The sequence below is a fragment of the Idiotropiscis lumnitzeri genome, chromosome 16, assembly GCF_059441095.1.
Source record: "Idiotropiscis lumnitzeri isolate Australia: NSW breed Sydney's pygmy pipehorse chromosome 16, RoL_Ilum_1.0, whole genome shotgun sequence".
In the NCBI taxonomy this organism is placed as follows: domain Eukaryota; kingdom Metazoa; phylum Chordata; class Actinopteri; order Syngnathiformes; family Syngnathidae; genus Idiotropiscis; species Idiotropiscis lumnitzeri.
The window spans coordinates 10342844-10360204 of NC_142406.1; the positions used below are offsets into that span (position 1 = coordinate 10342844).

The window sequence follows — 17361 nt, forward strand, 5'->3', positions numbered from 1 at the left end:
CTTACGGACGTCTGCAATTTAATATGGTTATGCACTTCCACTCATCACCACTAGGAGGCAGAAGACACCCATAATGTATTGTGCAGAGAGTACCTGGGTCAAGAGAAAATGTGTTATGGTTATTTTTAACACCCCCGTGGTTAAATATAATCAAGCTTTAATACCCCCGGCCTGAAATGCAGAGAACATCACAGGATATTGAGGGAGCAAATCTTTTCTGATCACTGAGGACAAAGTCAAATGCTTACAAATGTTTAATCTCCCATTCCTTTGAAAGCCTGCCCACAAATCATGAAGTGCTTTTTGCTAATTTATTTTCTATTTATACTCCATTGTTCCGGAGTTCATGGTCAAATTGCCATGCATCATTTAATAGCGTCAAGCGATTAGTTTCTCTTCGTCAATGCTCAGCATTTGGCGTATGAAAATTATTACATTATAATTGTTATACAAATTGACGTTGGATACTTTTGAAAAGTAATTCATTGAAATCCATCTGACAGATCACTCATGCGTCGAGAGAGAGCGCGGCTGACAGCTACAACCTACAGTGATCGTGGAAATTACAAACGCAACAATTCGATTGGCTTAAAAATCCAGAGGGCGGGGCAACCTGACTTCCTATCGGTCTCCCATTGGCCCGCTCGTCCTTTTCCTTTCGTTGAGTCGGAGATCTCCCACTTAAAGATGGTTTGACTGAGGAAAGTAACCACGATGAAGGTGCGGGTCTGCTGCATTCCTGAAGGAAATCAAGCACCAGCGAAGTGATGCTCGTTTACTTTTTTGTCGGAACGCACCAAGACGACATCGCAGGAGCTTTGCTGATAGCATGCCAGTAAGTAAATACCAACTCCCGGTTTAGTTGTCGCGCCTTAGCCGAGCTAGCTAACTAGCTAAACCTGTCAACAATCGTCATGACAGTTCCAAGTCATTCAGTAAGATTAGGAGTGTGTGGCGGGCTGAGATTAATCTTTATTCCCTGGCTGGCGCTGTTTTAACACTAACGCCGAGCAAACGAATGCATGCTGAGGCACTGAGAAACATTTGCTAGGTTAGCTTTTGTAACACAAGTGCGAATTAGTGTAGTGCAGTAATATGAGCTGCACATGTGCAATTACTGTGGTATAGCGATTGTTCCAACATATCACACTTGTGGTGTCATTTTCCACGGAGCAAGACTTTGCACCGGACTCTTGGTTTAGATGTGTGGGTGTGTTCCCTTGCACACAAACCACTACACTGCTGGGGTAAATAAAGCCTTCTTATTTCTGTCCTAGCATCATGTGAATCATGTGATGCATCTTTCAGTGGGACACAAATTGTGAAAGTGGCCCTCGTTGAACAGACATTGTTTTAGTTTGAGTCTCCTAAAAACAAACTTGTGAGAGGTGAGCTTGGTCCTGATTTAAGACAAAGAGGGTTATTAATCATAATTTCATGCAGCTGCAAGAAATAAGTAAAATATTAGACACCTCAGGCCTCAAAATAAAATCAGATGTCTGATTAATTCATGCAATGTCGATTTTGTATTTGATTAATTTTCCAGTCCAAACTTGTGACTGATACTGGTTGTTTGTTTATATGTACCGCATATCAATTTAACATTATAAAATGAGTTGTCAAATTGCATGGCTCACCCTTTCCATAATTCAGTTTTTCTTTTCTGATGTCAACTTGTTACACTTGAGACAAGGCGACTTGGGCAAACTGTGTTGCGCAACATTCCTGCATGTCTATATGGTTCCTACTTTTGCAGCATGGGCACCATGCTTTTAGCAATGTTCAGTGCAATTCACTCTGATGTGTTCCTTTTCTTGTCTAGTCACTTAGGCAAATATGCTCCAGGCATTGTCGTCAAATTGGGAGCACTAATTCTGCTTTAATAAACTAGGTCTGTTTGCAGTCATGGTTAGTGCAAGCAGTGCACTTAAGAATGCGCTTTGAGCTATTTAAAAAGCACCAAAAAAATCAGTTAAAAAAAAAATATATATAATATCCCACTCGGAGTATAACATTTTTAAGTTTTCACAAACGCATACAATGATCAGCAGCCTTATTGTAAGTGTGCGCATTTATTTCTCAAGATTGCTAATATATTTTTGACAGCCAAGCTGGTATTGGAGCTGGACGAAATCGTTGCACTGCTTGTCACGAAGCATCAGATGACCGCACAATCCTACTGTTCTGTGAATTTATCCAACCCAAGTTGCATAACATGCAGCGTTTGAATTCACCGTGGAAGGTGTTATTCATCTTCTTGAAAGGCAATGATGTAAAGTGCAGATTCCATCATTTCAACAAGCTATTTCTGACCGGAGCAGAAAATTGTCATGTTTACCACGTATGCTTTGATTAATGAAGAGAGAGGATCGCGTTAGGCGACGATGCATCACCAGCTTAAGTGCGTAGGCTGCTGCAAGAGGTTTCCTGTCTGTTCGAGCTCCTCATCCATCTCCGAGAACAGCAAAAACCACACACAAAAAATGTGTAACTGGGCTCCGATTTTCTGTCTTGCACTTTTTTAATAGGCTTAACTCTCATACAAATATAAAATATGTTAACAGAATTTTAATATTTGCTACTTGGGTTATTCAATACCAGTATGAGTACTCACGGTACCCGTAGTGCCTTTGAATTCTAAAATGTCATTTAACACAATGAGGAAAAAATGGTGACACAGCTGATGATTCGCCAATGTGTCAAACTGCCGCAGTATAGCGCCTCTACTGTCAGATTTTTTTCCCTTTAGTATCGGCAACTGGTATCTACAGCCTCCATGAGTACCCGATGCCTTAAAATAAGGCTGGTCCTCGCCCATCCCTATTTTATTATTATTATTTTTTTAACGGTACTTACTCACTGTAATGCTCTTGCATGTGGGAAAGCTGACCTGAGTCACCGGCGCAGAAGTGTAGGGATGGTCCAGCTGAAAGTTGGTTAGAGGGGTGTGGCCATTTAAAGGTTTGAAAAACATGTAGCAGGATTTTAAAACGAACTCTCAATCGTAGAGGGGGGACAAAATGTGACGAAACTCAAGTAACACATTTTTTTACTTCCTGTTTTTTTGTAGCAGTTAAGATACCTGAAAGTGCACTCACATGAAAGGAAAGAAAAAAACCCATTGAACTTGTGTACGAATTTCTTTCAAAACTCTCATTCCATAATCTCATTTCATCTTGCTCCCTGGCCTGTACCACAGGAAAAAGCAGCTGGGGCAGCTCTGCTACTCTTAATACCACCCACTTCATTGTTTCCTTTTTTTTTTTTTCTTGAGTTCCTCATTTCAAGCTTTTTATCACACCACTGACCCGCATTTCGGCATGCTTATGTGTAGGGAATAAACCGGAGGTCGGCTCGGCAGTTCTCTGCTAGTACTTTTTTTTTTTCTTTTAACACGTGAGAAGTAAGGATGAAGGATTATCTCATTGCGAAACAATATGCTATTTCTTGGTCCTCTTTCCATGTTTTTTTTTTTTTAATGAAACACAAACAATAAATTCAGGGAAGTTTGAAATTGATAACTTTTTTTTTTTTCAGACGTTACGAGAGTTCTCAACTCTTGCGTACGCTCCGATACCAAGTACCCGATACCACTAGTAAGTTTGATGCATTAAATTCCGATGAAACCATGGCAGATCATTTTAAAGAAAGACATTTTGTTTAAGCACAACTGTCACTCTGCTATACAGAACGTAAATTTGAAATAAAACAACTCACTCTGATTTAGCATTCATTAAAACTTACAGCCCGTTTTAGTCTTTGCTTAAAATGAATCGAAGTGCAAAATCGTACAGGCTGGACTGTCACGCGTGACACTTTCAATCTTTAGAACAGAGGCGTGGGTCGCTCACAGGAACAGGTTTGTTCAAACCAGGCGCTGAATAAACACACTTACACACTCACTGATTACTTGACACATTCTTCCTCACTTCCTGGAAAGCCGATATCTTGTCTTGAAGCATTCTCCGGATTTGTAATAATTCATCGTGTTTCCACGTCTTACGCCGTTCCATTAGTCAATCTGGTTGCCGCAGGCAGTGGAGAGCTTAATGAAATTGTTTTATTGACCCATTTGTCTCGCTTGAATTGTGTTCTGGATCCCTTGGGCGTGGTATACATTCCATTTTATCCGTCCTCTCAGCATACATCCAATTATCTCTCACTTTGTTGCCTGTGCGATTGATCTGCGCTCTCTCTCTCGATTCCTGCAAAGCTTGTACCTCTCGCCCACATTCATGTTCCTCATCCCCTCGGTGTCATGTGACTTCGAGCTGTTGTGCTCCGATTTGTTTTAAGTGATTTATTGGTGTGCGATGTTGCATGGGTAATGTCCTGCTTCCTTCAAGTCGTCCCTTTCCAGCTCGCATTGATTTGCGTCGTCATCCTTGTCTCGAAGAGCGAGTAAGCGAGAGGATGACAGGAAGACAAATACATTCCCGATGACATAATTACTCAGCGTTGTGTAATCTCCGGGCGGTTGGATTTCTGTTTCTTGCTTGGGGCTGTCAGTAGTACATCAAAAGAACAAGCACATTTATTTTTTGGGGGATCTGATTTTTTTTTTTTTTTTTTTTTTGCATCATCCATCATTAATTCTCTTTTTATTTTTTGATTGATTGTACTGTTTGGCGTAACACATTTTTTGACGAGGATATTGCAAACCATTTTATGTTTGAATTTGTGGCTACGGATATCCTGACTTTTTAATAATAATTTAATAAATTAACCCAATTAAATAATTAGACTGATATCTGAAATACAGGCGAGCCAACTTTTTCAGGTAACAAGCTGTCAATCAGACGATTTAAAAAAAAAAAAATACAATTTTGCTTTGAATTTCAAATGCAAACTTAATCATAAAACAAGCAAAATTAATATTACTGCCGTACTGAGAAACCAAGAGAAGAGCTGAGTATGATTTTTATAATAATTCTTTTGGAACAAAATCAAATAGCAATGTTTGATTTTATTAGTTTTCAGTACATTTATTATTCACTTTCTCAATAACCCTTGTGGGTTGTTCATTATTTAATGGAAAGGTAGCAGGAATATTGCCTGCAGCTGTAGTTTCATTCTCTCCATTCACTTGACTACGGGAGAAATTGCACCCGAGAAACCAATATGGTTCGAAAATAAACCCTGAGGAAGGAAAGTGTCTTTAAAAAAAAAAGACTGAGTCACACTCTAATCACAGCTTTATATATTTTTTTGCCTGCCTGCTTTTAAAGCACGTATGCAACCTTCAGCACCCTCATTACATGTGACCGAACACGCCGCCACAATGGACTCATTTCACTAAATGCAGGCTGTGCTGTCAAATAATCCGTCTCTTTTTTATGAGTCGCCGGCTCCCCTCACCCTCCCTCTTGTCATTCTCATCACTGGCACAGTCCAAAAATGGACACTTGGCTGCCTTTTAGGGGCCATGCACCAAAATAATACCAAATAAAGATATTAGCTTTGTGAAAGGAACGTACAGCGGAGGAGGTGAGGGACAGAGGCGGAGCATGGAGGGGAAAGCTGCATGATTTTTTTTTTTTTTAATAACAAGAATATTGTTTGGATATTGTCGCCGCTGCTCTCGCTTGGCTGAAGTGTTATTACATTTTATTACATGTTTTTCCCAAAGGAGAGGTAATAGAGTTCAAGTAGTTTAATGGGCCTAATTAGAAAGTGTTTGTGCAATACAATTGCAAAAAAAAAAAATGGATTTCTCCTTTTTATTCCCTCCACTCCTCTTTTAAGCAGACTTTGTGAAAAGACAGACCAAACATGGACTCCGCATTCCTCCCACCCATTTAGCCTTGGTTGTTTATTTTAAGTGTATTGTCGTGAGCTACATTTGGTTGACTAGCTTAAAAAAAAAAAAAAAAAAATGTCGGTTGCAGAGGATGAATAACGCTGATATTAGTCGTGTCCTGCCAGCTCCACTGGTGCATTTGCGGGGTGTTAGACGGCAATTAATTCATTTTTTTTTTCTGAGACGCAATCGTTCCTGACAATGAATTCAGAATGTCAGCATCATCAAGTTAAACCGTGGAGGTTTTTCTGTCTCTGCTTTTCTTCCGCCTATGGCAGAGCATGAGCTCAAATTGACTTCTAAATTTTCTCATTCTCTTTCTTTTCTACAGGTAGAGGTGACGCCTCTTCAGATGCAGGAACATGTTGGCGATGGACCAAGGAGTGGTGGAGGAATGGCTGTCAGAATATAAGGTACAGTGAAGCTATAAGAAATGGAGACTGGATTAAAAAAAAAAACCGAACCTGCGCATTTTCATCAACGACATGATTTACTTTCTGTATTTCAGACCTTGCCTGACAGCGCCGTGTCAGCCTATGCTGCATCACTTAAAGACAAAGGTGCCCTTGTGCCTGCGCTCTACAAAGTCATTCGGGAGAATTACAGCGAAGTATGGACACCCTTTCCAAATATATCTCAGCACTGCACATAATTTCTACTGGTTATGTAATATTTGAGACATTGATTTGAAGTGGCGCTTTGGTGTTTATTGTTTATTTTTGTTTTTTTTCCCGATTTTCTCATCCTCAGCTACTGGAGCCAGTGTGTCACCAGTTGTTTGAGTTTTACCGGAGTGGTGAGCCTCAGCTGCAGCGTTTCACTCTTCAATTCCTTCCAGAGCTCCTGTGGAGCCTTCTGTCTGTCAGCGCAGCCAGGGACCCGCACACCTCAGGCTGCATCGAAGCCCTGCTGCTGGGCATTTACAACTTGGTAGGGGAGAGGACGAGTGTGCTAAGTGTGTGTGATGTGTGTTTCTCCTAAGGCTTAACTATTAATTAAATTCAAATCAACATCACAGTTTAGTTGAATGCTATTTTAAAATCTCAGGCAGCATTTTTTAAAATTATTTTTTATTTCTTTTTCATTATTTTTAATTATTTTTTTTAAATGATTTCTTAAAATAATTTTTATTTTTAATAATTTTTTCAAATTATTTTTATTTTTATTTTCCGTGTATGTGATGGATGCGACGCGGACAAACTGTGCCTCCAAATAACACATGACAGCCCTTTCCATGTTTGCAAGCAGCTTGAATCCATTTGGGCCGATGATGTTCTGTGTGAGCGCCGATGTCTATCTTCCTGTCTGCATAGCAGAATAGGTCATGTGTCAGTCAGCGCACATTACTCTCCCTCCTTATAATTGATCTGACATTAGCAAGCACTCAGGAGACACACAAACCCCGAGGTGTGTTGGTGTGGGTGTACACACAACAGTGCGGAGACGGAAGAGAAACGCTAGCCCCGCACACAAACACCCACACGTTAAGCATCAGTTTTTCTGGCGTACAAGCTCTCACTCGTGTAACCCTCTCTTTTATTTTTTTTTTTACCTGCTCACCTACGGATGTTCTTTTTCTTCCTATCTTTCCTTCCCCCAGGAAATAGTTGATAAAGATGGGCAGAGTAAAGTATTATCCTTCACTGTTCCTTCGCTGTCCAAACCCTCGGTGTACCACGAGGTAAGACGCACAAATGTGAATATTTGCTTTTTTTTCCCTGAAATGTTCAACTATAAAAATGTCATCTTGGTCTTTTAGCCATCCGCCATCGGCTCCATGGCCCTGACAGAAGGGGCGCTCGCCAATCATGGGTTGAGCAAGGTGGTGTACAGCGGGCCACTCCTCCAGAGGGAAAACTTTACAGCACAAAATAGGTAATTAATGTGTTGTAACCATGCCAACATCAGCTGTCCAGCTTTTTTTATTTGGAAGTTGCCGTTAACCGCAAGGCTGCTTAAGTCAGGAGGTCATGTTTTGACCTGGCAGTTTGGCCTCAAGATCTGTTGGCTGGCTAACTGAAATTTGAAGTGACGTGAAAGTCATCTCTAAAAGTATACCATCGGCATTTTATGGCCTCCAAAATTTGACACAGCCTCTCAAAATTATGAAAAATCCTGAACAGTTTGCATTTTGACATGAAAGCTGTGATCCCGCCGTCCCCCCCCAAAAAAAACAAAACCAAAGAAATAACAACAAAAAATAATAAAAAACAAAACATTTTATTTTTATCGATTTTTATTTATCTTTTTTTTTTTTTCCCCAAATAAAGTTTTTTGTGTTTCTCCAGATTTGAGGTGCTGACCTTCCTGTTGCTCTGCTACAACGCTGCTCTCAGCTACATGAGCTCCACTTCGCTCCAGTCGCTCTGCCAGATCAGCTCCAGGTGCAAACACGCCTCATTCAGCATTTCCAGATATACTTGTACTGCGTGATATATTTTTACTAGTTTACTAAATTGTTTTGTCCTAAGGGAGTCCTGTTAGTGTTTGCGCAACTTCCCTGTTCTCTTGATTCAACTTCTCATATTTTGTTGTTGGTTATCCTCCAGAGTGTGTATATGCGGTTACCCACGGCAACAGATCCGGCGCTATAAAGGTATTAGCACACGGATGACGGTTACATCGGAGTTCTTGGTTCAGCTTCTCACGGGGATACACTATGCATTGTGAGTGAAAAATCCACATTTATTTATATAATTCTATATTTGTGATAGAAAAATCGACCTCAGTTTCTTATGCAGGGTGCAGTAATTCAAATCAGATGACTAATACCCTTCATCAATTATGTGTAGGTGTAACGGGGAAGCGGAACTCGGATCCAAAGCCTTGGACGATGTCCTGTATCGGGCCCAGCTCGAGTTGTTCCCTGAAGCGCTTTTGGTGAGCACAGTAACAAATTGTGAGCATGCGAAGCGGACACACATGCTCGGAAGCGACTTCGTGCACGGCAAGCGATGCTGTATTGTGCTGGTCTGTGTGTCAGACTGCAAACTGTGCGTAATCCCGCTAGATTATTTACATGCTTTGCACTCTGCTCTGTTTAGCTGTAATCCTCGTGGGGGGAAGCAGATTGAACATAAGCCAACAGTATTACTACACCAGTCAAGGTGCATTCCTCCACAATAATGAAAACACATGATTTATGGATCCAAATAAGATTTATATAAATTATAGCTGCTAGGCCTAATAACGGAGACAAGATAGATGTGCAAATAGTTTTAGTTATCAGAGATCGATCTCCCCTGCTAGATTATGGCTCAACATGAACGGCTCATGTAGTCCATAATAGCCTCGTCAAATTAATTTCTCAGTGTTAATCAAACCTGTTGCTTGATAAGTCGCCCTTATACCAAATTGCATCGATTGACACGTTATGAAGTGGCCAACGAGTACATGACCACGGCCGTTTGCACAAAAGCCGCATTGTCCTTCTTCCACACGCGGCTGTTCCATGTTGGTTTTAAGAATTGTAAATGCTCTTAACTTGGTGGCCTCTAAGATGTGAAACTTTCTCTTGTGCGTGAAGAAATAGGATTATGGGGCCGATCTTATTTGGTTTAGTCACATGGTCGGCTTGTTCAGCAGACTGAGCAGTTTTGTCAATAATGCTTTTGTTGCAGTTCTGTTTGGCAAGGGATACACAGTTACTTTGTTGATCGTCTTTTTAATCATAAATTATCGTATTTCGGCCATCATATTTTGTGTCCTTTATTTGAAGGTGAATAAAATACCGTTTAGTGGCTACATATCCTCACTTCAATCTAAAAATTGAAGGTGGAGGCATGATCATGCCGACATGAAGTACATATTTTGTCCTCACCTTTTTTTTTTTTTAAACATAAGTGCAGCACTTAGATAACACAAAATATTACAAAGGTGTGAATGTGACGATAAATACGGCATTTTTTTCCTGCGATCCAGCTCACCCGCACGCAACGCCAATACGGAAGTTTTATAATGAGTATAATCGTGAGGATCACAGTGACTGTGAATGACCGTGAGTTGTACCGCAGCTGCAATGATCTTGCCCGCTGGCATCCATGTTGACGACGTGTGCTTCGTCTCATCCATCAGGTGGGCAACGCCATCAAGTCGACGCAGCAGGGCGCAGCCCTGAAAAGCAACACTAAGGAGGGCGCACGGAGTATCCAGGTGGAGATCACGCCCACTGCCTCGAGGATTTCCCGAAATGCCGTCACTTCTCTCTCCATAAGGGGGCACCGATGGAAACGACACGGTGAGTTGCATGCGCGCCTGGTCGTGATGATGTGGAAATTGGAATGAGTGTGGATAAATACAAGAGGGGACAGGAAGCGCTCACACACCGCAAAAATGAAAGCAAGCGGTTTAAGATCTTGATCAGGTCCCAATGCCACTGTCAGGTGTTGTCACTCATCACCCTTTTGGTTCATGGGCCATTTTTATACAATGCAGTCAAGATTTATTTATACTTGGTTACAGTGAACCCTCGTTTCTTACCAGTGATTTGTTCCAATCACGATGCTCGAGGTGAAAAATCTGCAAAATCACAATTTAAAAAAAAAAATTATAATATGAAAATAGTTTTACTCCTACCATACAATTTAAATTCATTCATTTGCACTTTTGAGAAATGAGAGTTCATCATATGGTTTCACTTTGACAAGACAGTTTTATAAATAAGTGGCGCAGTGTGCTTGTTTCAAACTGTTTATCACTGCCAGTTAAAATTTACTGTAAAACTGACACATAGAAAAAAATTAACAATAATAATTAAACATTTTCAGAAGAACATTTTTTTTATAGTGGTTAATTCACTTCAGCAAGTGCAATTAAACAATCTACAAAATTATATTCATTTAAATTAAAATCTACAATGCAACGGAGGTTCACTGTACACAATTTATTATTTTTGATTATGTAAATTAACTTTAGTTGACCATCTGAAACCTTGATCTACGTGGATGGTGCTCATTGACTCAAATAGATTGTGTCATGTTATTCATTATGACATTAAGATTCCATCCAACTGTTCATCTCCACATCATATACTTTAATCATATATTCTGTTTTTATCACAATATTTTTTCCATCATCTTTTTGCATTAATTACTCTTTGTGTCTTGTTTTGTCACGGTCGTGTGCGCCTGCGCACATTGCCTTTTTGTTTTTCCATGTGTGTGCATGATCTGGATGTTTGTGTGCATGCGTGTCGTTCAACCCCCCTACCATGCCGCACCAGCAGAGTCGCAGGAGGTGAGCGTAGACAGTGAGGCCACGCTGGGGGGCGTGGCCATCCCCGATATCAGTGTGACAGGCGTGAGCAGTGAGCGAATGCCCAACGGAGACTCCCTGCGACCACGTTCTGACGGCCGCACCCACCCGGATGGCGAAACTTCGGGAGGGGCTCCCGAGGTCAGCCCGGACCCTCGAAGTCACGAATCCGGCACGCGGGGGCAGGAGGTCAGGAGGCAGAAGTCTGTGAGGCGAATGATGGAAAATGAGAGTTCTGGGTCAGCCTCCATAGGGAGGAGCCAGCACTAAGCCCTTCCTCCCCCTTGCCCCACTCCTGGGGTAACCTAGGTAACTGTCTGTGGGGGCGTTGTCTGAAAAGCTGCATGATGATTCCCCTTTTTTTCCCCACTTATTAGCACTAGGGCTGAACAATTACTCAAGTTCAAATTGACATGTCAGTGTAGTAGGAAGCTTTTTTTTTGTGTAAATGTTGCTTTGTTTCTGTAGGCTTTCCGTCTTATATATTTATACAGTATCGAGTTTAATTGCAATACACATTTACATATTATTGTTATCTGATTTATGACTTACCGACTTATGTTTCCGTCAAATTTGTTTGGTGGAATTTTGTAAAGTTGTCATAGTGAAGATGGATAAACTGGTTTAATTTGTTGTTCATAGTCCAAACGATTGCATATTAAATCCCGATAATTGAGGGGAAACAAATCTCAAATCCATTTTTCAAAATCGTTCAGCCCTAATTTGCACTTTAATTCCGTCAGTCCAACAGCTTTGACTCACTCTCTCCCCTGTGGCTCAGGCTTTCTCACAATTTCCTGCTAATGTTCCTTTCATCCATCACACAACAATCGCAGCTGTATGTTATGTACAGCATTATGACACCAAATGCTCCCATCCTGGAGTGATCTCTTCCAACAAATTGTGTGCCTCCTTGACAGCACTCCTGGGTTGCACCTGGATTTTTTTTTTTTTAATTAGACAGAAGCTTGGCAAAGATGCAGGTCTTAATTTAAAGCCGGTGACGAATTAAACCGTTTCATGACTGTTTGAAATTGATTAATCAGTGCATTGGATTTATTAACACAAGCCTGCATTTCTGTTTCCCAGCTTTTCACTGTTGTTCTTTCTATTCCACTGCAACTGTTTGTGAGGGTTGGGTTAGGATGCAAAAAGTTGTTTTACAAAGCTGTCTTTCCTTCTTCACTTTCCCTTTGTGGTGTTTCTGCCCTCAACACTGTCCTTCCCTGCCTCTTTTTGGGACTTAACATGTCACTCCCCTGCCCATAAACCACATTGTTTGGCTAAGCTAACCTTTTGTTTGGGGTTGGGAGTTGGAAAAAATTGTCTTGACAGCAGGTTGCCAGAAATCATCTCCCAGGCTGTGGTGATGGTGCGTTGGCGCCACCTGCTGGAAGACAGTAATACTGTAAAGGTTTTGTCATTCAGCCTGTGACTTAGTTGATTTTTTTTTTTTCATTTCTTCAGACAAACTGAGGTGTGATGAAATGAAAAATCAACTAACAAAAAGAAGACAAAATGAATTTTGTGACCCCAGCCTGTGACTTGCTGTGTAGTTTAGTTCAAAGCAATGGTTACAAACCATAGTGTAATTACACATTAGTGTGCGATCATTTCTTGTGGAGCATTTTAACAGAATGTAATGGGCTGAATGACAAATGAGCGCTGTTCATTCCTCGTAGATGGCCTGTTAATTCCTCTGCATGTCTCCCTCTGTTGTGTCGATCCCGCAGACGCAGTGGATCTGGGTTCCCCGGATGAGCTGATGGATATTTCCGAGGCGGACGAAAGCCTGTGGCCAAGCGGGGTGGCTTCCGAAACGAACCCACCACCCACCATCACCATCAGCAACAGCGTGACCACGTTGAACCTGGGGGTTAAGGCCATGAAGAAGTGCCGTCTGGGCGGGCGCGGCAGCAAAGACAAAGAGGCCAGCCCGCTTCAGGGCGGCCGGGCGGCCAGCGAGAGCGCCGAGGCGTCCGTCAAGCGCCTCACGCTCACTTCGAGCCAGTCGGTGCCCAAAGCGGGAGCTCTCACCAGCCTGACGCGCACTGCTAGTGCCGTGTTCTCCCGTTCTTTTGAGCAGGTCGCCGCCGGTGCCGCCCCACCCTCCGGGAACCACACTGCCCCAGAAGCCGGCCATTATTCATGCAGCCTGCAGGAGGAAGGGACGAGCTATTTAAACCACACGCAACGTTCACCGAGCATCAGCGTGCACCTCGGCTCGGACCTCTGAAATGTTTTTACGATGAACCTTTGGATCTGATCCTGTGATTCTGCACCAGTAACCTGGAACTGTAAGCCATGCCAACCGCAAGGGACCACAAACGTTTTGTTTTCTTCTCTCCAATGATTTACTGTGGCGTTGTTCTTACTGTGCTGGGGAGACAAAGTCACCTTGCCGATTTCTTTGACTCCTTTGTTGTACACTGTTGCCATGTCAGGGACAAATTGCGACCTGCTGACAGGTACATTTAAAGCTCATCACTCAACACTGTGTGTAGTGTTTGGAAATGATTTTCAAGTGGCGTGCGTTGCCTTTGCATGCCTTTTCCATACATTCACCTTTACCTCCCCACACCCCGGTCTATTGGGGTCGATATTGTGCGTGTGTGGGTGGGCAAGTGTGTGTGTGTGTGTGGTATCTGTAGTTTTTGAAATTATTATTTTTTTTTACGTAAAAGCTGCTGATTCAGAAGGAAAAAATGTTTCTATTGCTTTTTAAAGATTGCTTCTTCCCCATAGCAATACAAACCTTACTTTCAGTGTTTGGACGGATATATTTAAACCTCAACGTTGTGGTCTGTTTGCACTTTGGTCCAGTAACAGATGTGCTTCTTTACAAAAAATAAAATCCACATTCTTCCCTAAAAAATATGGTAAACCAACTAGTAGATGCCATACAAATACATTCTTAATATTTTACAATCAGTATTGTTGTTCTGATGAGCAATAACATCAACACCTCCCCTTGAATAAAATAAAACAGATTAAACCTATAACTAATTATTACAAAGATGTTTTGACTCTGATGAGAGGGCTATAAAGTATTAAGTTTTGCACTTGAAAGGCTAATTATATATTTATAAATGAATAACTCTCATGGTCACCAATCCAAAAAGAAGCTATGTTATATTTGTCAGTCTGAAAAACTGTATTATTTTAATATCTCGTCTGGTATTTGTAGTTTTTCAGCAGTTTGTTTCCTGTGTCCCAAGTCAACCCATTTGCATCACATCACCCAAAAATAACGCCGCCATCCCCTGTGTAAACTGTCGTCTGTGTGCTATTAACGTTTTGATGTACAGAATTTCTATGGACAATCAATGTGTTTCAATATGTCAGTTTACAAATTGTGATTGGTTCTGCTTTTGCTGTACATCATACTGTTGTTCTGAATATGTTTTTATTGGCCTTTTTATATGTCTGAGAATGTGCAGCTCAGTGCTTCTGGAAATAAAGTGTTTCTTTTGACCTAAATGTGTCTTTGCTGGCTGGAAAGTGTTTGAGATTGGCTGCTCACATTCCAAGGTGGAGACTGTCAGTTGCCATTCCGACTCATTTGCTGATTTGGGTGTAAAGAATGCTCAAGCATGGACTAAAAATACACATAGTAGTCCAAAATTAATTATTCGTTGGGGTTATTTTAAAATTCCAGAAGAGTTTTCATTTTAGCACTTATATTGTACTACAATCAATCGGCATTTTAACAAGCACTTTATAGAGTTAGATTTTCCATTAAAGTTCCTTAGAATTAATGGGAAAAAAATAAAAGAAAATATGCGACAATCTTTACAGTCAGAAATGGGTCAATGACAAATTTAAATTTACATATCAACCGACTTTTCATACACTACATATTTGGGCGTGTTATAATAAATTAATATGTGCACTGCATATCGCTGCCAATTATTCCAACTTGGTTGTAATTGTACAACAATACATATATAAATGTTATTTAAATTAGATATAAAAAGTCGTCAGAAAAAAAATAACGTTATTATTTACTTAACAAAAATGTACATATAGTAAAAACGTGGGATAAACTCGCAGTAGCATTTTACAGCCACAAGATGGCGACAAAAACCTAATTTTCGGATTTTGACGTGATGACGCATTTCCGCTTCCGTGTCCTTGGAATCGGGTAGCGGCTGTCTCGCTGCAATTATAAAGCAAAAATGGCAAAAATAAGTAAAGAGACGAAACAGCGACTGCAGCAGCTGTTCCAGTGCGGACAGTTCGTCATCCGGTGGGGTTTTATTCCGACCGTGTTGTACTTGGGTAAGTATGAAGGCGTCAACGAAGTTTGTTACTAAAACACGCTGGTCTGGTGTTAGCCTTAGCATTAGCGTGTTAACTCTTTAACACAACGTGATTCAGAATTTACTGTTCTTTAGTCAATGACATTAATTTTATTCGAGGTTTTGGTCCAGGGCGAATACTCATTATAATTCAGGGGCTACATAAATCCCATTTTGTTGTGAGGTGGGCTGAACCAGCAGAATGCTCTCTTAAATAATACAAATGAGTTCTTATGTTGGATATACAACGTGTTGCGTGTTTTGCCATATGGACTGCGAAGTTCAAAGGTTCGCATCCGGTCGAAAAATTTGCAATTGTCTCATCGGAAACACCGAAGGTGTCATCACTTCGTTCACACCAGTCCTACGAAACATTTCCTCTCATTTGTACAGTTCCGATGCACAGTTGTGAATGGTTGCACAATAGCGGTGTGTTCGAACGGTTAATAAATTAACCACAGAATGGGGAATGAGAAAAAAAATACGCATTCATTCTTTTAGACCTCTGACTGATGTTCTCGAACCCAAAATAAAACTAGTCTTTTAAAGTTTTTCTGTTGAAAGTCATATGTATAGTTCCTGCTCCATGCTTTTTGTTCTAATATTTTTGTTTCGTTTTATTTCATATAACAGGCTTCAAACGAGGAGCAGATCCAGGAATGCCGGAGCCCTCAGTCTTGGGGTATGACTTGAACACATTAAGAATGGATGCCCACCAAGTAGAGGGGCTCGTGGGTTTATGCTTCACTTTTTTTCAGACGGTCTTTAAACACTTTTAAAATCATGCAAACATATCTTAATTATTGTGCAAGAGCAATGGATGACACAAAAATATTGTACAACTTTGTACTGATCCCTCTCTTTCTAGAAAAAAAATTAATCGACGGGTAAAGCCAAACCTAACCTTATTGATGACCTATTTATTGATTTTTTAAAAGCATATGGCTGCTGTCACACCACTGCTTTTTTTTTTTTTTTTTTTTTTTTTTTTTTTTTTTTTTTTTTTTTTTTTTTTTACTGTCGTCTCGAGGCTCTCCCGTGCTCTTGAAAAACTGAATATCATGTCATGTATCGTGGTAAGAAAAAGTGGTATCAAAGGCAAGTGTCGCAATGGACACGTGTGAAGAAATACCACAGAATTGTTGGCATCATTCGGATGAACTGCTGACACGTGGCAACAATGAATGGCGTCATCAACTCATCTTGTCAGCATTTTCTCTCGCGTGTACGTGTGGGCATGCATGAGCGCACTGTGTGTAAGTTCAGTGCTTAATAATTGCAGTCCACATATCATTGTTTCATTAAACATTAAAAGTTGGATTAATTATGTCACAGATTTGTTTGCAATATGTTCAGGTCACACGTTTGTTTGGATTTTGTGAAGATGTTGTAGTGAATGCTTAAAAGACTGCCAGACAAGGTGTCTCGTTAGTTAACAACTCTTATTTAAATTCATAAAGAAATTTATGGTTTGTTTGCTTTTATTTTAGCATAAGCATAACGTAGAAGATTTTTGTATAATAAATCTGATTTTTTTTAAACGTATTGTGTTCCAGATTTAATGTATTGCTTGTGTATATTTAAAAATAAATGGGAAGAGAACCTTGAAAATATGATCGCTTAAAAAATTGAAACCACCAATGGAAAAAGTATGCATCACCACCTTGTTTTTGCTTCTTTTCAGTTTACTTTGGGGTTAACAAGCGACAACGTCCACATCAACAACCCCCTCCTGAAGACCACGACTACCATCTTGCATTGAACATAGATTTTTCCACATTCTCCTCTTAATTCATTGTCATCATCAAATGTTGTTAACTTTATACAGTATGTTGATTTGGTCACATATTTATTTGCTGCTGTTATGACATCCTTTACTTAGGTTTGTCCTGCGTTCCATTGTTTCTGTCAATAAATTTATGACAATAGATCCCGTGAGTAAAGTGTCTTCTTTTATTAAAAAAATAAAAATCTCAAAATATTGAAATTTTATTTATTTCATTAGTT

At 40.4% G+C, this 17361-nt stretch overlaps 2 protein-coding genes across 3 annotated transcripts; both read left to right on the forward strand.

Annotated features, from left to right (window-relative positions):
* Nucleotides 1-651: 651 nt before the first annotated feature.
* Nucleotides 652-14533, forward strand: hycc1 (hyccin PI4KA lipid kinase complex subunit 1). Of its 2 annotated transcripts, XM_088319552.1 has the most exons (13): nucleotides 652-835; nucleotides 6132-6213; nucleotides 6309-6410; nucleotides 6551-6730; nucleotides 7401-7481; nucleotides 7560-7675; nucleotides 8089-8184; nucleotides 8350-8466; nucleotides 8593-8680; nucleotides 9875-10037; nucleotides 11022-11292; nucleotides 11325-11362; nucleotides 12787-14533. In XM_088319552.1, the coding sequence occupies exons 2-13, from the start codon at nucleotides 6163-6165 to the stop codon at nucleotides 13287-13289; spliced, it is 1806 nt and encodes a 601-aa protein (XP_088175678.1). In that variant the 5' UTR covers nucleotides 652-835; nucleotides 6132-6162; the 3' UTR covers nucleotides 13290-14533. The 2 variants fall into 2 exon arrangements, with proteins under 2 accessions (XP_088175678.1, XP_088175677.1); XM_088319551.1 differs by lacking the exons at nucleotides 11022-11292; nucleotides 11325-11362 and having other exon boundaries at nucleotides 654-835.
* A 628-nt stretch (nucleotides 14534-15161) lies between these two features.
* On the forward strand, nucleotides 15162-17284 carry tomm7 (translocase of outer mitochondrial membrane 7 homolog (yeast)). The gene is made up of 3 exons (XM_088318639.1): nucleotides 15162-15334; nucleotides 15988-16036; nucleotides 17039-17284. The coding sequence occupies exons 1-3, from the start codon at nucleotides 15232-15234 to the stop codon at nucleotides 17052-17054; spliced, it is 168 nt and encodes a 55-aa protein (XP_088174765.1). The 5' UTR covers nucleotides 15162-15231; the 3' UTR covers nucleotides 17055-17284.
* Nucleotides 17285-17361: the final 77 nt, after the last annotated feature.